The sequence below is a fragment of the Eutrigla gurnardus genome (genome assembly GCF_963514095.1).
Source record: "Eutrigla gurnardus genome assembly, chromosome: 14".
NCBI classification, from domain to species: Eukaryota; Metazoa; Chordata; class Actinopteri; order Perciformes; family Triglidae; genus Eutrigla; species Eutrigla gurnardus.
The window spans coordinates 14,389,087-14,413,810 of NC_139937.1; the positions used below are offsets into that span (position 1 = coordinate 14,389,087).

General features: G+C 40.4%; 1 protein-coding gene across 1 annotated transcript; it reads right to left on the bottom strand.

Moving 5' to 3' along the window:
- Positions 1–853: 853 nt before the first annotated feature.
- Positions 854–22,997, bottom strand: taf2 (TAF2 RNA polymerase II, TATA box binding protein (TBP)-associated factor). Its single transcript, XM_084027745.1, has 27 exons — positions 22,501–22,997; positions 22,256–22,310; positions 21,552–21,712; positions 20,599–20,717; positions 19,799–19,940; positions 19,263–19,494; positions 17,751–17,935; positions 17,492–17,605; positions 15,254–15,353; positions 14,530–14,615; positions 14,263–14,398; positions 13,465–13,619; positions 12,994–13,108; positions 12,492–12,601; positions 12,337–12,402; positions 11,738–11,864; positions 11,198–11,323; positions 8,871–9,011; positions 8,303–8,413; positions 7,064–7,257; positions 6,745–6,884; positions 6,316–6,385; positions 5,715–5,824; positions 2,878–3,107; positions 2,054–2,215; positions 1,709–1,811; positions 854–1,604 (listed from the first exon to the last, which is right to left on the bottom strand). Exons 1-27 carry the CDS (start codon positions 22,548–22,550, stop codon positions 1,306–1,308), a joined length of 3,639 nt encoding a protein of 1,212 aa, XP_083883871.1. The 5' UTR covers positions 22,551–22,997; the 3' UTR covers positions 854–1,305.
- Between the last annotated feature and the right edge of the window lie 1,727 nt (positions 22,998–24,724).

Genomic DNA, 24,724 nt, shown 5'->3' on the forward strand with positions numbered 1-24,724 from the left:
GAGAGGAGCGGACCGGGTTCTTATTGGTGTTGGGTTGGAGGAGGGCTCTCATCTCAGACAGGATTCAGATGAGAAAAAAAGGAAGATGGGGAAGATCAACCAGATTCTCATCTCGTTGAAAACTGTTTTTTGGGGGGGGGGGTTATATGTCCACTTTGTTCGTGTGGTATGTCAAAGGATTGCAGGTCAGCAAGGTTAGCTTCAAATCCACAAAACCAGCCTGAAAATTAAGAAAACCTTTAAAGATTGCATGAGAGCAGAGCCGGATAGTCGGATCCTGGTGAGAGCTGGCAGACGCTCCGCGATGATTGGTCGGTGTGCGTTCGAGAGGCGGGACTTAGCGAAGGGTAAATGGTAAGCAGCACCTGCACAGACCTTTGCTTTTTGAACAGATAATCAGACATCACAGGTTGTAGAAGGTACAAAAGACTGTCTCCCTTAAGGAGGAGCTGAGCAGCGAGCATATGGCCTGAGATGAGGAAAGTCATGATCACTACTTAAGATGTCCCTGAAATGAGGAGGGCAATGAAAATAAGGGCAGGACAAAGTGTAAGGAGCCCAGATTGCCCTAATTTAGAATGCCTAATTTTAGTGAATTCATATGTAAAAAAAAATGTATTAATTGTTGCAAAATGCCAGTTGAAAATATTTAATTGTCACTGTCAGAAACTCAAGTCTCTTTGCAGTTAATGTCAAGATAAGTAAAGCAGTCCTATAGTTATGGTCTGTGCTCTGATCACCACTATGGTTAGGTCCTGTGGAGTTTCATTGCCCCTAAACTGGGATCCAAAGTACATTCATTGTTTGGAAGTCAGAAGACCCAGTCTGAATTCAAGACAATTTAATACTTTTTAAGGCCTTTTATTAGAAAAAATGTATTCAAAGACATTTTAAGACTTTTTATGCAACCACATACACCTCTCTCCACAAACATGTGCAGAGGTGTATGTGGTTGCATGCCTCAGACAGATTGGAAGCGGTGGCAAAAGTGTGAGGATACAAGGACGCCTCTGGAGGGTTTAATGACACTGCAGTCTCCATTCAAAAGTCTGTTTCCTCTCTCAGGTCATCATGGACTGCTGTTTCTGTTGAGGAGTTCTGCGCTGCCATTTATCTGAGGATTACAACACTTAGAACAGCATCCTTCTCTTTAAAACTTTGTCTAAATGAGTCTTCCTGTCCGATGACACCACTGAATAAGGAATATCCACATAAACTAAAAACAGTTTGCTTTCTATGTTGTGTCTCTTTACTCATCAGAGACACAACCCTGCTACAGTAAGATAGATTTAGATGTTCAGATGTTTAGTCGGACAAAGACGGCGAGCGCAGCGACCTGCCGCTGGCCGGGCTGTTGCTGTAGGCGTGGGAGTTGTCCCTCTCTCTGTCCTTCTCCTTGTCCTTGCTTTCATGTTTGTGCTTGTGCTTGTGCTTATGTTTGTGCTTCTTCTTCTTCTTCTTGTGCTCGTGGTGGTGGTGGTGATGGTGGTGGCCATGTTCTCCGCCGTGTTTGGAGGACGAAGACGTGGTCTCTTTGGGGAAGGACGGTACGGGCGTGGCGGGCATGGAGAGCATCGACTGCTCCACTGACGGTGGCTCTTTCCCTAAAAAAAAGAGAGTACAGGTGAGTGTGATTGACAGGAAGGGGTGGCACTTCTCCCCTCTATGATCAGTGTGTGTGTGTGTGTGTGTGTGTGTGTGGTTGTACCTGGTGTAGATGGTCTCTCCAACAGATTGAGATGATGGTGAATGAAGGCCTGACTGTCATGAACCGTCTCCATATCAATATCTTCATCTTCCATTGTGTTGAACTACAAAAAAACAGAACTACAAATTATCATCAGAACCAGAACATCTTTATTCTTAATGTCTTTGTAGCAGCAGAGACGCTGTTTTAACAGAACTAACGGAGAGCTCAGTAAAATAAATCAACATTTTACAAATTATTAGCCTGAAGAAAACAAAAGACATGTGAAAAGCAGTTCCAAGCAAAGCAGAGCAGGAATGTAAACAAATAAATTAAGTCAAAAGTCATTCCAGAGCAGTCCATTACCCTGATCTTGTAGCGTCCTCTTGGATCATCATCCTGTTGCTGCAGTACCTGTCCTGGCTCTGGAGGGGAGCCCAGAGGGGTCTCAGCCTTCCTCTTCAGGCCCTGAGGGGGCTGGCCCACCCCACATACCCCTAATGAAATAGGATCTGGCTCTTCATCCACCTGGCAGACACAAACAAACTTCAAGTGTAAGTGTGATCAGGGTAAAATGGTGGTTTACACTTGATTTTTGTTAGCAGTACTTTGCTTTTCTGGAGTGTTGGTACTTGGTTTCTTCAAATCTACTGAAGGTACTATACTGACTATGCATAAGTATCAAATAAAAACCCACTTTAAAACATCCACACTTTAACATCTCTTCCATGTAAGAGTGTTGCAGTTAATACTGATTTATTCAGCTTGTCAGATATGCTTTAAAGACATAATTGTGTTCTCAAAAAGTGATTGGTGATGTAATGGGAATGAGGTACAGCCAAACACTGTTGGCGGCACTATAGTACCCATAATTACACAGATCCAACCTAAGATTACAGTCGTTATGAAGTCACTCTCTGTGTGCCATCTGAACACTTTATGTTGCATTAGTAAATCAAAGAGGAATATGAAGACCACCAAGCAGTTGCTGATTACATCACCATTAGCATAAAAAACCAATGAAACTCAAGCTCCTGCGTGACGTATCTTTAACTACACAATCTATGATCAAAATTGGAATACAACCTGCCAAGAAATAACTTAAAGTGTAGTTCACTCAGTTGTTTATGAAGTGCATTTCCCATTTAGACTAAACTAACTGTCCTGACAAATGAGCCCACACCACTTACAGCTACGTAGCTCATGCCCACGCCATGGATGCCTATACTGGCAGGCGTGTCCATAACGGTGCCAACCCCCAGCTCGGGCTTGATGGTGGGGTTCAGGACAGCTTTCTTCTCCTTCAGGTTGAGCACGAGGCCCAGTTCTGGCAGGGGGAGGCAGGAGGGTCGAGTCAAACCAAACAAAGCGTAGTAGAGGTTCACAGCATCACAGCGCAGCCTCCAGTCATGGGAGGTACCTGAGAAAAGGAGGGACAAGGTGGAAGGGAGGTATGCATTTGGAAAAGCTCTCAACATGTTTTTGTCTTCAGACACGGCCGTGGTACAAACTACTTTTTCTCCAGAGAATACTAGCTATTAATCCTGAGCTGCATGTTCTTCAAACACACATTTTATTTGACATTCCTACAGAAGCAATGGGACCCAAAATAATTAGCTCTCCATGCCATGAGAGCTGGTTATCCCTATATAAATACATCATTGTTAACATGGTTTTGAGTAGCAGTGTATTGCCAGTTGGAATGAATTAAACAACAAATATGGCTGAAGCTGACCATCCAAAAGGCCAAACAGGCGCCTAACACGGCGGGTCGACTGCGGCTTCAGCGGAAGGTTGAAAAAAATGACTCGAACAGAAAGAGAAAGCACTCAGAGTTTGTGTTCTTACAGCCCTGACCTTCAGCCAGTGAAACATCATCCTGCGTGAGTGTGTATGTTTAACACATGGAGGATTGTGAGTTATGGGGGGGAAGGGGAATAGAACAACCAATACGTTCTCATAACATAGAATTTAAGGTTACCATACTCTGGTCACTATGTATTTAATCTGGCTGCATAGTCAAGCTGTCCAGCAGCCACCCACGCTGACAGACCGGCAAACAAAAAGTTCACTGGAAATAATCATCGTCAATATTGTTTTTGGTTCTTCCTCCAAGCTTGCAGGTTAATAAATTAAATAACATGAGCCCAGTGCCCTTCAGGAATATGGAATTGTGAACATATACGTATTTGGGTTTTGAGATGGTGTGTATTTGGATTGGCTGACTGAAACGTTATGGCCTGGCTACCTAGCTGAAAGACACATAGGACTCCCTGGAAGAGAGAAAAATAATGAAACCCGAGGACACAATGCGAGGCAGAACCCTGTGCGTATATGGCGGAGGCACAGCACCAGAAAGTAGACCTCAACCTTCTTCAGTTCATGACTGGAAGAAAAACGACCAGTTAATAATAATAATGTAGAAAACAAAGTTAAAACTTAGTCCTTTCAACTGTTCCATACAGATGGTGGTTAGTTCGTACTGTGGCTTACAAGAACATGAGTTTTCTGAGATCACTCCAATGATAATGAACAAGAAGGACAGTAGAGTCAACAGCAACCCAACCAAATGGCAGTGACTGTAACATGGCATGATCTCTCAAAAAGACTTGTTTGGGGAAAAAGTCTTGCAAGAAGTGCATTTAAGGATCAGCAGAGAGCTGGTCAACTAGTTGTCTTTGATATCTGGCAGAAAAAGATAAGATAATCCCTTCCTTCCTGTCTGGTAACTGAGTTTGTCTTAAGACAGCTCAGATTTTGACTTTACAACACTGGAGTTATTGCAAATATTTGGATCACACGAGTCACAAACAATCCTACGCAGCACCCACTGGAATCTAATCCTACAAACAGCAGAATACCAATAATATTGGTGTAGCCCGATCTTTATCTGCAACTGTGCAGAAATACTGCCTTCAGACACAATGAACAGACGTGCAAAAACAAGAAGCTGTGCAGCATTCACATGTTGATTTAGAATTTGAATGTCAACATTATGAATGAAGCTTCAAAGCCATTCGCTACAACCCTCGTCTCAGCGAGGAGCCAACTGTGCCGCTTTAGAAGTCTTTAGAAAATGTGGTTTAGATGAAGTCCGTAACAAAACCAAATCTGGAAAGGGTCTTTGTACTTTCTGAAGCCACTCTAGTTTTTGAAAACATTCAGAGAGCAACAGTAAGTTGTGAAATAGCTCCAAAAAGACAGTAAAACATGTCTAACAATAGAGTTTATTTAACCTAAAAATGTATTCAGGCCTCTCCAGTGTCATGTCTTCTCTACAAATAGAAATCTTCCGAGCTCAATTGGATTTTGGGAAACTGAAGAAAATACATTGGTGAATAAAATGTAAAAAAGTAATGCGAGTATGTCACCACAAAGAAATGGGTTCAGCACTAAAAGGCACAGCAGGTAATAATAACACATCGGAAACTGATATTGTTATTTTTTTTGTGAAACGGCTCCAAACACTATTGAATTTGGTAGCTTGTTGCAGGAAAAAGAAAAGATGCTTGTTAGCAAAACCTCTCTTCCTCATTGTACAACTTTGTTCACCATATTCCTAATACACTGTCAAAAACATCTACTCAGCAATGATGTGAGCGATGAATACATGGTTGAGTCACATCCGGTCACAAGCTCCTCAAAACCAGCAAACACCTGTGTTCAGCGAGGTATGATTACCATTTATTTTCCAAAGTAGAGTGGTGACTTTGTTGAGGTCAGTTCCCTGTGTGAAAATATACTAAATACAACACTTTTTTTAACGTGGGCATTTCTTTTAGGCGTCTAAAATATGTTTTCTTCCTGTCCTCGACTACAGCAGTACATTACTTTGATTCCATGTTCCCTGCTGGTCTAAACTGGTTCCAACTGCCATTAATGTAGGAATTACATGGACTATGGATAAGAAGCTCAAACAACCTCACTTCTAAACATCCAAACTATCCCTTTAAAAGGAGGCAGCTTGACACAAAGGATTTAACGTTGTATCTTTTTTATAAAGACTGCAGCCGTGTGTGAGCCTCACCTGAGTTCATAAGTTTCCAGAGCTGGTCGACCAGAGCTTCATTACACAGAGCTGAGTCTGTTGTCTTGGTGAAAGGTGGATTCTTACAGAGCATACCCAGGATCTTATGTCTGATTGGACAACAAACAAGAAACACAGACAAAGAAAATAAAAAAGCCACTTTGGCCTAGTCTTGTTTTGACAGCATATGAGTTTGATCAGTTAATTGGCCCGTGCACAATAGAGCTTTGATTCTCTGACCACTCTACCAATCTTTCAAGGCCATGTTGCTTTAAAATGTACAGTATTGATGGATGAGTGTTTTCTGGAATTATTTTTCCTTGAATGATAAGAGAGGCTGTGTAAATGTGTCCATGTGCAGCTAATATGAGGCTCAAGCAGTTGGAGATCGACAAATCAAGAGTTATCTTTTCTATAAAAATGTCAGTATGTGTTAAAAAGCACTAGCATGTTAATACCTTATGGGGCTAAATTCCCCACATTAGTATAATATGCGACAGAATTGAAAACACACTGTGGGAAGACTGCCATCCAAACGTTTAATACGTTCAGCATGAATGTGTGTTAAATGAGAGTGTATGTGTGCTGGCTCTTAGCTGACCTGACATAGTGAGATGCGTCGTTCTGGACCATGTTGAGCAGCCACTGCAGGTCCGCTGCACTTCTTTCAACTGAGGGACAAAAAAACTAAAAACATTAGAGAACAAACACAACTGACCTGAACACAAGGAAATGTCACTATGAAAAACATCCTCATGGCCCACGATGTGTTAACATCAAATGAAACAAACATTGTGTTTCTTTCAACAAACGTTAAAATATTGCGTTCTCTTATTATGGGTGTGAATCTTTCGGTGTCTTGCAATTATGGATGTAGAATACAGATGGCTATATCCAGCTTTACTGCTTCGATGAACATTTTAACAGAGACACCAGCCGATACACAAAAGAGTCACTCCCGCTGATCTCTAACGCAGGAGTGAGATCAGTGAGGGTCACATCGACGATGCTGATAACAACATTAACCTACCTCTAGTATAGTCCACCAGAGCCTCCAGTGCTGCAACGCGAACGTCTACAAAGTGTCCATAGGCGGCGTAGGACTTGAAGAGTGACGCGTCACTGGGAATATGACCGTTCTTCTGAAGCTGGCGGATCGCACTCAGACAACTGCATTGAGGGAAGAGGAGGGAAGGGATATTCTAGGTTCAATAACCTGACTAATAGAAGCAAATATGACTTTTCTATGAATAAATAATAACAAAAAATGTGCAATATACCAAAACATGAAATTATTTTAACAACGGATCCTCCACGAAACAGACAAAGGCAGACAGAGGACTCTTAACCTGACAGTGATGGTGTTTCTGAAGCTCGGCAGCAGTTTCTCCATGTTGAGGAATCGTGTGATCTCCTCCAAGATGAGACGGACGTCAGCATTCAAATTGTCCACGGTGCGAACCTCGTTGTTGATGCTGATGGCTGGGGTCAGAGAGTTGGTCAGTGCTTCAATCAGCTCAGCACGGTAGTAGTTATCTGAAAACTGAAGACAGACAAGAGGGGGAGGAGGAGAGAGGAAAGAAAGAAAAGGCATTTGTGGATACTGATTACCAAAGATTTACTGTTGGCACATGTAGAATAACAACATTAACAGGCCATGGTTTTAGGGTTTTTTATTAAGATGTTTTTTTAACCACTTATGTTTATAAGCCACTGAATGAAGTTTCACAAGCGTGTTGGAGAACTGTGGAGGCCTTCTGGGAACATAAACACATTCAAGGCTCTTTCTAGAGCCAGTGTTTGATTTGTCCCTTCTGAGCTACTGCAGAAACATGGCAGCAAGTTATGAATATTATATTCCATTTCAGCCAATAGATACCCGAATGTATGCTCTTTATAGTGCGTTAGAGCGTTCTGTACAGTGAGGACTCCTCAGTGAAACACAATATTTGAATAGTGTACAGTTGCAAGGATTTAAATCAAATCCTTTGCATTTGATTGGACTGCAGAAAGTAGGCGGGATTAGAATGTACCATGATACAGAGCTATGACGGTCCACACAGACCTCCTGTGTCCCTAAACGTTTTGATTGATGGATGAATGTCATGACATTATTCTTTGAAGGCTTATGTAAGCACTCGCCATGTTTTGTTATGCATGAATTGATTTTGATATAAATAAACAAAGACATTAATTTTTCGTTTATGCCTCTGTGCCGACAATAGGCCCAGCCGAAGGCATTATGTTTCGGTCATCCCTCTGTCCTCCATAGTCCAGTCCATTCGTGAATATGATATCTCAGGAATGCCTAGAAGGAATTTCTTCAAATTTCGCACAAATGTCCACCTCGACTCGAGGATGAACAGATTAGATTTGGGTGGTCAAAGGTCAAGGATATTCACATCCATCCTATTCTTGTGATATATTATTATAAATATTTTTGTGAACCTGGCTGGTTGCTGAAGTGTATATTTTGTGTTGCATATATTGTTAAATAGGTGTAGAATATGAACGTGACGTAAATTGAGGTTGAGGTTGATGAGGTTATGAGCTATGGAGTATGTGTGCATGTGATTGTCAGGCTTTACTTTGTTTTTTCTGTTGTCGTTGTACTTGATGAGGTCAAGGATGAAGTTGAGGACATCTTTGGGGCAGAGGTTCTGGACATCTCGAAGTAACGCCATGGCAACAGGCATCGTCTGACATGGAAAACAAAGACAACATTGTAATCGTGATATTGCTGCAAAAAAAAAAAAAAGATGGAGAAATAGAATTCCATATGTGTGGTTGAGTGTAACACATGACCTTGTAAGTAGAGCCCAATTGATACTGGAATACCATTAAATTTGGTTGTTTGGGAATTGTACCAAAACAGGTTCTGTGTGGGGCTTTTGATGCAGAAAACTACTACTTTGGAAAAATACAGAAAGAAAATGTAATCTCAAAACATATGTGTGGTGTTCCTGTACTGTATCTTTATCAGCTGACATATATGACAACACTGATATATCTGGGATAAGTTCAAACTGAATCCATCGGCCCTGCCTTGAATGGGAGTTCAAATTTATATCCGATCTGTCGAGAGTGACTCGGCGGTTCATAGTGTTTACGGTCCTGAATGTATGTCTGCCGGTGTATTTTGGTCGTTTGATGTACCTTTTGCAGGAAGTAACTCTGGAAGCTGATGAAGTTGTTGGTCTTGACGATGTTGGGGCAGCTCTTGCAGCAGAACATTCTGGTGAACAGGGACTTCATAGCTGGCGGGCCCTGCCACGTGCTCACCATGGAATTGGCTATCTGCAAGGTTTAGACGTGCACACGAGAAGAGAAGAACGCAGTTCTACTTTAATCCATTTCTTCAGTTCCGTCCTGTTCAAGTAGCCACATGTGGAGGACAGTATCTGGAAGCTGTCCTCCATTTACTGTCATCGCAGTAAAATGATGGCCAATTTAAACATTCAAGATTTCTGCAAAGCACGTGGAATGTAAAATATACACAGATGTGTAAGGGCTATGGTAGTTGCTTGAAAAATAGCGCATGGCACACAAATGACAAGTCAAGAATGTTGTAACTTGTATAACAATGTCCTTTCTGTTCGTTAGAATTTTTGTGGTGAGAATTGAGCTATAAAGTAAAAGGCTAATTTACACATGAGCAGCACATACGGTTTCCACAGGCATGAAGACCAGTGGCTCCAGTGGTCTTTGCATTCCAACAGGATATTGGGGAATTTATGTTAATGTGGTAATACGGGACTAAGGGTCACTGACACAGGATGTTGTCATTTGGTAAGGTAAATAAAGGGGGGCATGCACACCGGAGTGTTTTTGTATGAAGTGTGTGCTCACGCACACAGCTGTATTTTTTGTGTCAGAGTTTTTAACATGTGCATTTATCAGTTTTTACAGAGGCAGCACCCCCTACACACCGACACACAATTATCAGCCCCAGGCTGTTCCTTCTTCCTTTCCACATTTTCTACAAATAACAAGCAAGTAAATGCCATCCCAACCAATCATCATGCAGCCAAGTCCATCTGAGGTCAGTCATATTTCACTTTGTGGTCAGTGCGGGTATGTAAGTCTGTGAGTGAGAGTCGGAGAGTGTGTTTGAGCTTGTGTGTAGTTTATACCAAAAGGCCATTATGATGGAGCCTGTTGGGGGTTCTGTGGCCAAACACAGCAACTTAATGAAAGCAGTGAAGTGCTGCCATTTCAACCTCCACTCAGTTTATCATTTTGTGAAAATATTGGTTCAGGTGGAACCCGAATGGCGGAAATCCAGTGGGGTTAAAGCTGGAATAGACCAAATCCAGAGAATAGAGAATTTCCTGGAGCCACAGAATAGGATTATTCAGTCAACTGAGCAGAGGGGGTTAAACTGGTGGGTGGCCTTTCTGGCTGGGGGGTTATATGTTGTTCTCATACTGTAGTTATATTTTATTTTTTATCAAAATATTAAATCTTCCATCTGAAATTACAAGTTTCTAAAAATAAATTTAGGGCTGTCCTTGACCAAAGAAATTCTTAGTCAACTAACAGATGTGATTGAATTATCAAATCTGAAAAACTCCATCACCAAAAAATCCTCCAACAAAATCCTTCATTTGAATTAAGTGATTAATTGGATTAAATCAACTTTCTAAAATCAATATGACCCGTCAGTGTGTGCAGCAAGCGGAAGGGCTAACCGTTTTTTGACTGCAGTGAAACTGTTGTTTTTAAAAAGCTTAATAAATATGGATTAATGCAGACAATTTCATAGATAAAAATGTGTTGTGAAATTTGGAAATCTATATATTTTTTTTACTTTACAAGGCTCATTAGTTATTGTAAATGTCTGGATCTCCCCAGGCGGAAACAATCCTACGCTGCCACCAGTGGAATTGAATGCTACAACATAAATAATCAATAAATAATCATGTTGTAGCCTGGTCTTTATCTGAAACTGTGCAGAAATACCAGGTTTAAACAGAATAAATAGACGAGAAAAAAAAGCTGTGCAGCACTGGAATGTTGGTTTAAAATTCTTCTGTCAATATTATGTATAAATCTCTCTTAGCTTCCAACTATTCAGTACAACTCTACTAGTATGAGATACCTTTTTTGAATGATGTTCCTTGACCTGTCTATCAAAGAAAACATGGTTTCAATATGAGTGTGTTTGAATTTAAGAGTGCAAACAAGTCTTTTCTGCACCCACAGACTCATCGTATCAGATTTGCTATAGAAATGATGGATGGTCACTTTTTTCTGAGGAATGAATTTAGTGACACCTGCGTTTACTGTTACACATGAAAAGTGGTATCCAGGATACAGACAGTTCATCTCAAATGTGGTAAATCAGTTGTGGAGGAGTACAAGCTGCAGTGTCACATATTCATTCAAGAATGTTCTACCTTAGCTGGGCCAAGCTGATGCTAAGACGCTTTGTTTTAAATCACTGTTGCTTAAATACTAAACATGCACTGATGAACACATACCTTGGCCAAACAGAAGCAGGCCTGCATGCGAACTTTGTAGAAACACTGTTCTTGCTCTAAGATGTCTGTCAGAGCCAGTCTGGATGCAGGAGTAGGGAACTTCTCCAATGCAGAGATGGACTCCTCCTGGAAGAGACATAAGATACATGCTCATCTAGTGAACATCAACTAGGAATTATGGATGTGGTTCAATACCTTTCCAAATCCAGTACAAACTCTTTAAAAATCTAAATCCTTTCAAATCCCTTATAAAAACTTGAAAGTAACAACTCCTTCTCAAAGAAGTCTAATCAGCTTCTGTCAAAGGAGAAACCATAAACACTGCAGTTTATTGTAGCAGCCTAATTAATTATGAAATTATCTATCTACCACATGAATATGAGATGAGCATCAGAATATACAGCATTCATTTTGTGCTGATTGTGGTGTTGTTGGAACTTTGTGAATCTGGGTATTTTACCAAACGGGTAAGAGATCCAAAATTATGTTGATATGTCAAATGTTAAAAGGCGGAGAACTGCACTCTTGCCAGTAGCCCACCTGTGCAACGACATCCCTCTCATAGCGAAGCTGATATTGCCACATGAAGTCAGCCTGCTCGAACTCCACCTTCCTCAGAATGGACATGTCTGGGTCGATTCGGATCCAGAGGAGAGGCGAGTCAGCACTGCAGAAGACAACACATTAGTACGTTAAACATTAGTACATTAAATAAGCTGTTAAAGCTGCTTCCCAGAGATCTATTAGTACTTTTACACAACATTTAAAGGGGTAGTTTGGATGTTTTGTCTCGACAAAGCCATCAGACTCCATTGAAAAGGAACCAGCAATTTTCTGGTACTCCTCGTCTGTTTCTCCAAACTGGGGAGTTCCAACCTCCATTAGCTGACCTCTGACTATGGATAAGTACCACATACAAGCCCACTTCAAAACATCCCAACTATCCCTTCAATGAGGTGCTGCCACGAGGTGGTTGTGATGACTAGTCAAGTAGTAAGTTTAGGAAACTGTATAATTAAAATGTAATGCGGCTTTCATACCAGGAAAAGACAACATTCACGGTTATACATTAATATAATGCTGGACAATAACTAAATTGCTAGATTATGTGTCACATAATGCCAGGGATGATGTCTTACTCCATTGCCGACAAATCCATGTCAACTTCCTCTCCATTCATCAGAGGGATCTTCTTTTTCTTGTTTCTGGGAAAACAAACCAACAGAACAATCAGCGATTACTCTACTATATAACTATATATACATATAGCTGTGTGGTCTGCTGTAGTTTGTACCGTCTGCTCTTGGAGTGACAGGGGATGTCATGTTTGAGGCTGTTCTCCTCAATCTGCAGCGTGTGGTTGAAGGATCCATCCAGCTCCTGCACAGTCACTTTGATGGGCCCCTGCAGGGAAATAAACACAGGATTGTTTGACAGCCAAAATAATAATACATAACATAAATGTAATGGTACTTCTTGCCCATTACAGACATGCTATCTGTAACATTACACACTTAATTCATTCATCTGGTCATGGGCTTTAGGTTTCCAAACAGGTCTCCATTATGGGGAAAGATCCCCTGTTCACACATGGCTGTTCCAGAAAGAACAGCAATGAATGTGTCATATTTGCTACCATGCCAGGTAGCAAATCTCAAAAATCCCTGAAATTCCTCCATATAACCATGTATGCCAACAAGGTTATATGGAGGAATTTCAGGGATTTTTGATTTTTCTACAAATGGACTTTGACACAGACAAAACGTTCATTCCACATACTGTATCTCCACACTCACCACATATTTCTGCGTTCCAGATGATGTGTAGTCCTGACGGATCTCCAGCTCCAGCACATTCCTCTTCCTATTGAAGGCAAAACTGCCAAAGAATTTCACCACAGCACTTTGGTCTCTGAGTAGAAAAAGTTAAGTTTAACCAAAATAACCAAGAAGAGGTGGGAAAAAAACAATGAGGTGAGAGAGGAGGTTATAGCAAGTTACTTTTATTAATATTGAAGTGAAACTGTAATGCTGTTGTAAGTTTCTTTTTCATTTAAACAGCAAACTGAAGAACTGATGCTTTAACTTCTAGTTTGATTTAATTAAGGTGTTTCCATTTTTCATGACAGGAAGCAGTTCCAAGTCAGTGCAATGGAGCCACACAAGGCTGCAGAAAAAGTGCCTTATTTTGAAAGATGATTTAACGGCTGACATGATGAAGCATTTAACCTCTAAAGCTCCCAATTGTGTTACAGATTAAAAGGATACACCCATTGTTTGATGAGGGGGCCTATGTCTTTGCCTGAGACATTGGAGATGGATTTGAGAAAGGCATGAGTAGACAGAAGCATCTGGCTCCACATATGACTCTGGTACTTCTGGGATGAAGCTGTGCTTGCCAGGCTCAGAAGCTTGTTGAAAACCTAATGGAGGGCAGCGCAGAGGACAGAGGAAAACAAAGAATTCAGATGAAGACCAAACCAGTGTTTGTTATGAAGTAAAAAAGGATAGTTTTGAGCTATAGTCTGTGTTTTCAACAGAGAATTGAAGCCATTCTCTTTGCCCTTGCCAAAGCCGCCACCACACTATTGTGTTTTAAATAGCTCAAGTCACACAATGACACAAACAAACTAACCGATCAAGGCAGCGGTAGAACAGCAACTCCCATGTTCTGCAGGTGAAAAGTATTATTCGTTTTATTTATTTATTTAAAAGGAGTCTGGTTGCTTTGGCAAGAGCATGGATTGACATATTTGCAGTTCCCTATCCGAAACGGCTGTCTAACAGCAGGGTAAACCAGTGTAAATAGTCTAATATACAGGGTACACTACACTTATATAGCTATTACTAAATGTCAATGTCTGCGCCGTCCAACGGAGTACATTGTTTGGCTTCCGTGCTGGTATTTCTGTCTGTTTTTCCAAACTGGGGGCATTCTGCCTGCCGTCTACTATCGCTAATGCACCGGCTATGAATAAGTACCACATATAACCTCAAAAATCTGAACCATCCCTTAACATATTCTGACAACTGCAGAGAGACAAGAAAATGCTGGTTGTGCCTAACCTGCAACATGAACTCCATGCTGATCCTGTTTTCGATCAGCCTCATCACCAGGTGGGCCTTACACTGGAACATCTTGTAGTACTCCCAGGACAAAGTGTGGGGGTGCTTGCTTGAGAAGTGTAGGTGCGGCGTTGGACTGTAGAGAAAAAGTTTGGTCAGTGTGTCATGCAATTGTGATCCTAAAATGGACTTTGTAATTCTTTGAATGTTAAAACAAAATAACTGCAATTGACGCATTGGAATTCAAATTTAAATTGAATGCGTTACTTGTCCTTCTCTTTGCCTCCACTGAAGGTCGGGTGCAACAAAACTCCTCCCATCTTTAGTTCATAATCCACAATCTTGTCCAACTCCTGGGAAATAACAGAATAACATTTGTTAGCTTTTACAAAAGCTCAGGAAAGACTTTGAGGTAAAAAAAAATCACCAATTCTGAGACAATTCAAATAATTTTAGAGAAGCTCAAAAGTTTCACTCATTAAAGCAAGGTTTGCATGGTATTATCTGAAGTTCAGGGTTTCCTGCTGAAGAATATTTCTTCTAATGTCATACATTGTTATTAAATATCAGGCATATTAAAGAGCCAGTGTAGCATTTCAGGGAATCTATCAGCAGAAATTGAATGTTTTCATTAGTGTTAATCACCTTAAACTAACAATCGTGTCTTCCATAGTTTAGAATGAGGCCTTCGTATCTACATAGGGAGCAGGTTCTCTTCATGGAGTCTGCTGTGAGGGCCAACCTGTGTTAACGCCAGTCGCCGTCTGACTTCCGTTGCTTCTAAAGTAATGTTATTATGATAAGCATCATGGGGCGAAAGGCATTATCACGGTTTTGTACTTGCAGGCTCACATTTCTGTAGCCTTGGAAAGGGAGGAGTGAGCCACCAAATCCTGAACACTGGCTACGAACGACAGTTAAGGCTGTCCTGTTATGGCAGTAACAGTTGTCCTGTTATGATAGGATAAACAGTTGAAGCAAAAACTGTTACCTCTTTGATCCAGTGTCGGTACTCATTGACTCCAAAGGTCTTCTTTAGGTAGAGGCCGTAGATGTAGCCAGAGATTCCTTTCAACACCCACTCGTCAGCCCTACAGGAGTATCAACATATGAATATGGAGTTATGAGAGGGAACGACTTAAGACTGAGTGAACCCTGTAGCCCACAGTGTTGAGCTCTTCCATTGAAGGCCACAATTGTGTTGCTTCATCACTATGTAATTGCGAGTGTTAGCTTGTGGTATTTCTAGGAAGAAACTTGGCACGGCAAAGACAACTCTCATAAATGCACCAGCCTGGATTTATCGGCTTGTTAAAAAGAAGAGAGGGACATAATATGCTGATTCAACCTTGGTGGTTTCACGATTTGATGCTGAACTGAATCCATCCTGGCTTAATATGTGGTGAAGATGATTCAATCTGTTTATCTACTATAATCAACATAATAGAGGGTAATTTGAAGCAAAATGTGGTCCTGGAGACAAGACTGTAGTAAGTTGACAATCACAGAAACGGTGTGTGCATGTGTGTCTCTGTCTGATGTGATAACATCACAACCGCGCATGATAAAGTCAGCAAACCTACAGGTGTGCAGTTAAGATCGAAAATCAATTGAGTTTAGTTTGGTTTTTAATTTAATTTTCTCTTACTATGTTTATGTTATGCAACAAAGCACCAAAGCAATTTCCATGTGAAAACCTACTTGGCAATAAACTGGATTTTGATTTTGATCTCAAATTCCCAGATGAAAGAAACCTTTCTTGAAAAGACGCCCCAAATTAAGCCTTAGAAAACTGCACAATATACTTAAAAACAACATATTAGCCAACAACCCTGTCAGATACTATTGGTCAAGTCCATCCATCAGACATCCACCATCAGACAGTCATTAAAAACTGGCTCATCCTCTTTTAGACAGACACACAAAGCAGATATAAAACAATAATCCAAGGTTTGTTTTATAAAGCTCATAAACAACGTCACTATTTGTCAAGACGGTTTTATAGATTTGGAAAAAAGTAGTTTCTTGTTTCCTTGTGCCTTCTCTTTCATGTCTGACAGGCTACTGAGCAGAGCCTGTTTTCAATTACAAGCCCCAGTTAACCCCCACTCTGATTAATCGCTAGCAGGCAGCGCCATGCTTTGCTAAATCAAAGAGATCTGACTTTCATGAGATCTTTTCTGACACAACACCAGCCAGCTCAACAACATAAGCAAACCAAGGCCACACATCTGATGTGTGTTTAAAGGTCAGCGAGGAGAGGAGGAGGAGGAAGAAGATTGAGAAGAGGTAAAGGAAGGACACCCAAGCATTTCTCAGTACTAGCAGCAGTAGAGTGTGTTGGGGCACTTTCACATTTAAACCCTTTCTTTGTGAACTCTGTAATTGAACACGGATCAAAACAACCAGTCCAAGGGGTGCGATTTGGTCCATTTAAGTGAAGCAGGCATTCGAAATAGGAAGAACTTTGGGCACAATGTAGTTTACTGTGACAGTGTTTTGGCAGCTTTTTGAAATGAAAGATCCTGCTTGTTTTTTTTGGTGATACTCTTGTGTAATTTTACATCGGACTAAATGAATGACAATTTGCACTTGTTAACTTTAAAACTTTTATCACTTGACGTTACACTTTCCGTCTTCTATCACAGTATATGTAACTATATATCACAGTAAAGGTATATATATAATACAGAAATTGTTCTGTAAATTCAATTAAGAAATGGTTTAAAATAACCAACTAACTCGTACTTATTTCATCATCACATTTGTTTGTTCTGTCTCTGTGATACATTTTTAAATTGCATCATCAGAAAAAAAACCTCATGAATGGACCTGCATTTTTATGGCACTTTTCCAGTCCTCAAGGCGCTTTACACTACATTCAGTCTACATTTACCTAGTCACACACATTCATACTTGCATGCAGACTCAAGGAGCCGGGATTCAAACCACCAATCTTCTGCTGACACGTTCTACCTCTGAGCCACAGCTGCCCCATAAAAGCCTACATCCCATTTCTTAGCATTTAAGTCTTTTGAAAGACTGATTTAAAACAGTATAATACCTATTAAGGCCTTATTAATGCATTTTAGACTTTTTGAGGATCTGTGGTATCCCTGTGATTAGCCAATATGTGGCTTCAGTATGTGTACGCTCCAAAGGGCAAGTGTGCCTGTGTGAATTAGACTTCGTGTCTCAGACTCGACAGCCTCACTGTGTTGAGTCTCACCATGACATCCTGGAAATGAAGCAGCCAAAGAACTGCTGAGCCAAGGCCTGGGCCAGACAGCGGCGTGTCTGGGGGGTCTGGTCTATGATCATAGCGCTGTGGAGCAGGTTGGTACTGAAAAACAAAGCCAACATCTCAAAATGAGGTGAATACAGTGAATAAATACATTATGACTACAATCTGCAACAAAGACAGTTCTGTGTTAAATAAAATACTACCAGTTCTCTATAGCTAGAAACAGGTTTGCACAGTCATTTACCTGAAGATACTCATGGAAGCATAGGAGGACACTTGTACATAGGCTTCATCCACAAACACAGTCTTGAAGCAGGAATAAGGGTAGCGACACGTCAGAATCTCCTCATAGAACTCAAAAATCTCATGCAGGTAGGACATGGAGTGTTTGAGCAGCGGCAGAAGCTGTGGGAGGCAGAAGTGGGTCACCTGAGAGGGGACAGGACAAAATACAATGGTGTTAGTTTATTTGGCATATTCAAAAACGTCAGAATAAAAGTGAAAGATGTCAGACATCACAGCAGTAACAGAAAACAACTGTTGCATTCTTTCTGATTTAAAGACAGCTACCACAACAGAATACCAAGGATGTGCCCTTTGTGTTTCTTTACTAAATACAGTCGGCCTATATTTCAACATTTCATCCATTTATGTGGAGAAAACTAAATTGTTATTTTTATTGTTTGGATTATTATTTAAGATACAAGCAGGATAATGGCATGGTGACGACCTGTACACGAGCTGTATTCACAGAGCATTCCCTCTCTGCTAAAACGAATGAAAAGTGAATACTATGAAAAGTATTTGTACTTTGAAAAGTATGCAGTTCACACAACCAAAGAGGTAATAGAACATTAGCAATGCTTCAGGGAGAAAAAATAGAAGGCTTTATATATATATATATATATATATATATATATATATATATATATATATATAAAAATACATATATATATATGAAAATAAAAAAAAACATAATATAGAATTGTAATTGTAGTTTATCCATAAAATATTTCACTAAGTCTTTTTTATTTCACCTAAGGTCCTCAGTTCACTCAATGATGCACATATATAGTTTATGTCCCTGCATAAACTATATATGTGCAGGCTGTCCATACACTACATACTTCACTGAAGACAACTCATCCTTAGTACTGCTACTGTGTGTTTAGGGACATCTAGCGGTCACTAGTAGAAACTACAAGGATGTACTGCTCTTACTGCAGGTCAAAGGCGGCAGCAAAGCCGGATCTGGATCTGTCTCCAGCAGGCCCTGAGGAGGCCCTGCTGGAATCCGCACTGAATGGGTTTCTGATTAAACTGCACAATCAACTCTATTCTGCTGGAATGAGACCATTTCATAACCAGTGCCAACTGGTAACTTCAAGGACACAATGAAATGAAATACCATTTTTCCAAGTTCTAATCCTGTGTGTATGTGTTACCTGTTGACTCATCTCTTGTTACAGGTTAATATGTTTTTAAAATCCCTCTTTTGTTACTTTAAAATGTACAAATATTTCAGATGACTCATCTCGAACTCGGGGCCCTTCACATGAAACCACACTCAATCCGAAGCAAGCAGAGAAATATCTTCCACATTTCCAAACAATTCAAACAAAAGCAGATATTTTGGGATTATACATATTGCTATTCTAGAAATAACCAATATAGACATAAAAAAAAGTGTTCCTGTTTCAAAACTACATACGGAAACATAACCATTTAAACCCATCACCGGTGTCTACAAACCCACCTCATGCATGTAGGGATCTACAAGGATCTCAAAGGGCCCCACAGCCAGGGAGATGTTGGGGGCCGCAGTGGGGATGGGGAGGACATAGTGGAAAGTCTTCTTCCTCATGTCATGGGTGTAGATCGTCTCCACCAGATCACCAGAGCACACTGCCACCATGGAAGCATCCACAGTGAACTCCATCTTCCACGTGCACAGCTCTGAGTAAGAGTCCACACAGGGGAACCAGAATCTGGGGGGGTAGACAATATGGTGAGGACATGCACTGACCACTGCTATCATGGGCTTCAATGGTACACTGTGATAGTCAGCTATTAAGTGTGGGTACACAAGCTTTGAGGGTGCAATTGGGAATTAGGGACAGCTAATATGTATAATGCCACAAGACAAACCTTGCGTGTAGCTTCAATAGTATGTCAAGAAATGGCAATAAAAAACATGGTTTAATCTCCAGTTTTATGTTTTCTAACTGGATTGTGGAGTTGAGATTATTTAACTCAATGAATGCAAGTCACAGTTAGTCACTGTTTCTAGACCTGGTGGAGTTCTGGTATCCAAAGGAGAACACATGAGCTCCTCTCTCCGCCATGCTGCCCTCCACATCAGGAACGACGAAGTGGAGACCTCCTTTTGGCTGGTCCAGGGAAAATTCTATGTACACCTTTAACACTTTCAAATCTGGAGACAAAAACAGAGACATAGGGGGTTTTGGTCATAATCTTGCAGTTCCATTTCTGTCAATGATCTAAAAGCGGAAAACATTTCACTTTTTCCAGGAAGATTTGGTAATCCACGTAATGTGACCACGGCAATTTAAAGGTTCTATATACGATATTCAGAGCAATAATATATCAGCAAACAACTATTTGCTACGTGAAGATATAATGGAGAAACGGTTACCTGAGCAGAGAATGACACTCCCTCTGTGTGTGTTGTTATCGGAGTTTCTCATTGTTTTGTTTACATAGTCGGGCTGGCCGTACATGCCTTTTAGTACATGCCTTTTAGTACATGCCTTTTAGTACTGTGCCATCATAGAAACAGTGTCCACCCTCCGGTTACCCCCAAGGTATAGACTGTTAGCTCTGTTAGCACTGTTGTTGCTAGCTGGCACCATACTGAGGCAATAGATTTAGAATTTAGCACATTTAAGCTATCAGGCAACAAAGTTTATTACAATCTATTGAAGATGATGGACTTTTAAAAGGACAGTACAATATTTTAGTCTCTGTTAGGAAAAGACTCTTGTGAATCCTGTGCATTTTACACAGCAAATTGTTTTGCAAATGATCCAAAACAAGTTTGCATTTCAGCTGCCTTTACGCCGCCATCTTACCATCCCCTTGTTTCCAGAGTTCAGAGGGAACTTTGATGACCAGCTCCCCATGTCCAGCATCAGGGTCCACAGCACTCACTGCTGCAGTGTAGGCACTGGAGAAATAGTTGAGGTTCCTCCTGCGAAGACACAACAACATTTACACTAAGTGATCATATTGCCATCATACAGTTTGACAGACAATGATATCAAATCCAACAAGTCATCAAATAGATCTTTTGATACAACTGTGGGTTGGTACGTTTTCTGGATTTTTTAAAATAAATAACCAGATTACTGTAGTTTTTTTTTTCTTTTAATGTACCATCAGCCAGTATTAAGCGGGTGTTTTGGGTTTCCATTCATTCTTTTGATGCCATCTTCCAATTAATTATCAACTCTTCCAAAAAATGCCCAACACACATTCCAGACATTCAAACCATTGATCTTTGCCAGAGTTGATTGGCAAACCTTAAACTTTTGAAGGCAAAACAAGCTCCCAAGCATGTTAATGAGCTGAAGCAAACATAGCAACCAATGTATCGTTATTTAACCCTTTAAAACAAGTTGGGAAGCATGTTAAGTCATCAAACCTGCATGTGCTACCACGCAACGTGACTTGGGAGTGTGTTCACAGCGTTTCCATGACATAACCGAGAGCATTCAAAATAATCTCATTCATAATCTAACATTTGAACGTTAATATGATCCCGAACACAACTTAGCCATTTCAGATGGTTATCCGTTTTGGGGAGATCTTATAGATAGACTAGTAGTTCATTCTTAGCTGGAGGAAAACAGGAGAATGTTGAAATCATTTTCCAGGACTTTTTCTCTCATTTTCTATCCCTTTTCAATGACTGCAAAACTGGTCAACTGACAACCAGGATGAGAGTGGGAATAGAAGCCCGTTGCACAAATTACAAGCTATGATTTTGGAATTGTATTACACTGAAATGTGCAGCCATACTCACTGCTTGGACTCATGGTGGCACACCTCCAGCGTGGGGTCATTGTAAATAAACGGGGCTTCGAGTTCGTTGACTCGGACTCTGTAGATGCGGCACTGTTTACTGTTAAGCTTGATCCTGTTCAGGTTGACCACTGTGGGGAAAATGGTCAGCTCAACAAAGCCCTAAGGAATGCAAAAGAGAGGAAGACGTTATTGAAAATTAACTGCAATCTTCATCTGTTAGCTGAAGTGATTTTCGCTGTCCAGATTATAACGCCCAAGATGATTTGTATTAAAAGGGATTTTTGACTCAGAAATGTTCCAAACACCAGTATCTGTGACTCTTTCCCCATGTGTTGTGACTTTCCCATAACTCTGGGAGGGTTGTAACATAGTAATAGGCACCTACATAATATCTGGCAAATACAAATTATTGAATCATGAGGATAATTATTGATAAATTAACCCAAGTTCTCAAGTCCAATGCATTTTAATAGATTTAGTAATTTTTTAATTGCATGATTCTCATTGTTCATAATTCATCCGGATTGAATGAGTGTAATGTGTAAATAGGTGTAACATCAGGTGGACAAAAGGAGGGAACACTAAACTGTCGAGCATATTTATCTCCTACAGTCAGCTATAATATTACAAGGGGTGCAGTGACGTGAACTACGGCAGATGACTGGATATTATGTTGGTTTTTTGTGTCACTTCTGTACTCACAATGACAGACTTCCTCTGGAAGTTGATGTTGTTGATGCACACCACCTGGTGGGTCGTAAAAGCAACGACAGGAAAACAATGTCAACATGTGATGTGAACTTAATTAGATGCTACAATAAGCAGAGAGTTTTTTTGTACTTTGAGTACTGCTTCTCGCTGTGTAATGCTAAACTAGCGTTGTGTTACTCTAGCACGACTGGAAACACTCACGCCAACAAAAGATATTAGACGATTAAAATACTTATAATTTAAAGGGGCGAGGGCTCTCAAATCCTTTATCCTTCTTCCTGTTCATCCTGGTTTCTTGTTTCCGTGTCTTCACTGAAGTTTCAACATGCCAAAGTAACGCTGCTCCGCGCTGCTTCCTTCTCGAACGTTACTTTACAAGATTAAGCTAGCTCAAAAGTGCAAAAAGCGAAAGAAAAACAGTCACAGCGACACGAACAAAAACGTTAGCTATATGTAACGTTAGCGGTATAACGAGGGTCGGGGTCCAGCGCATCAACCAGCACTGTAACTATATAAACATTACACTCTGCGGCGGAGTTCGCTGTACGTTACACTGTTTTTAACGCGACCAAAGTTGCCGTATCCATAATGATAAATCAGCCAAGGCTGGCAGATGCTGTTGCATACAACATATTAGATCCGTGTAATGATTGCTGCGGTCGCCGTGGATCAAAATATTCAGCTATCATCTTGTTTTCCGGCTGCTCTCAGCATTGTGTTGGCGGCTCCACTGCGTGCGGCCATTTTGTTAGTAACCTTTGACCTCCCGCGTAAAAAAAAAAAAAAAAAAAAAAAAAAAATACTTTTTTCTAAATCATGAACTAATCACTAAATTATAGAGCCCCCATATTACAGTCAATGCAGTTTGTTGTTTATAAAATAAATTAATCGAATGTATATTTATATATTGAAAAAGTTGCGTTGCTGCGTCAGAGCCGGGCGCGCACTGCCTGCCTTCTGAAACGTGCGCGTGCTTCACGAGAGCGCGCACAATGCAGCTCTGCAGAGTAATGCGCCCCCAAGTGTGTGGATGCTAGAATACAACGGTTTAAATATCTTTGCCGCCCTGTTTGCTTTGTGTATAGAACAGATTCACAAAGTATACTGAATGAAAATACATTTTGAAAAGATATTCATTATTAGCAGACTGTTATGCAGAATGCATATCACTATTTCAGGAATCAAAAAGAAGACTCCAGCTTGAATACTTTAACGTAGATACTCTTGAGATGCTGTTTCTGTGGACAAGGGCAGGGTCATGAGACTATGTAGGTGAGTGAGGTTATGGCAGAAACACACAGAAGGTTTCTGACTTCTGCCTTGAATGCTAGTTTGTATTTTAATATTTTTTTTTAAATGTTTATTGGTTAAATGTTAGATCATGATCAATTAATAATTAGTATGAAATAGTATGAGGATATGTTATGGTACAGTAGTGAGGACAGTGTTGGTGCAGTCATAATTTAACAAGAACACAACTTAATGATTTAAAAAGCTCATCAATGCTGTGTTTGGCAAAGGGGTGTTACTCAAACTAAAATGTTTGTCTTTTCGAAACAACTCAGACATAGTGGAGTCTCACTTCTACTGTAAAAAAGCTTGAAAACATCCATTGGCACGCAAGGAGACACAAAAGACAAAGACATGGCAATCTGTAGTGCTTCCATTAAAGTCAGTTCCTTGAACAGTAAGACTTTTTTTAATGAACAAGTGCAAGTGTGGGGTCATATCTTCATATCATGATCAGGGCTTCACCTCCTTAAGAATGTCTTAGTCTGGAGCTTCAAGTTAGCTAACAGTATATCTTGGAACCCAGCCGTGATCGGACAACTGAGAAGCCTCTGGAGGCAAGGGGCGACATTTCTGGGCTTCCAGTGTAGCCAGCAGATTTCTGGGCCTTTTCTGTGCACTGCTCATTGTTCACAGTCTACAAGTTACAAACTTGAGATGCGAGACTGGAGTTGGAGTTGAAGAGTCGAGTGAACTGTAGGCCATTGAGCAGCAGTTTCTCTGAAACATTAGGGATATGGCTGATGTCAAATCTGCTTTTAAACTCCAGCTATATGGCAGTGACCAATGAAAAGGACATCTTCGGTTCTCTCTCTCTGTGTGTGTGTGTGTGTGTGTTTGCTCTTACTTACAGTATATACTTTGGCTAGAAAGATATCAAATATACAATAAAAATGCAATGACATTTTATTCATATAGCGCTAAATTAAATGAAAACAAACCACAAATGCAACCGCCTACCCGCCATGTCCATTATAGAAATAAAGTAATGTGAAAATTAATTTTCAATTCCAGTATAACATATATATAATTTTTCAAGTAAACCATATTTAATAGCATAACACTGAGTCAGACAACTTTATTGATGATAACACATTCCATATTACTAACATTGTGTTGTTGCTTGGACTACCGAGTCCTGTCAGTTAAACCTGACTTGCTACAGATAAA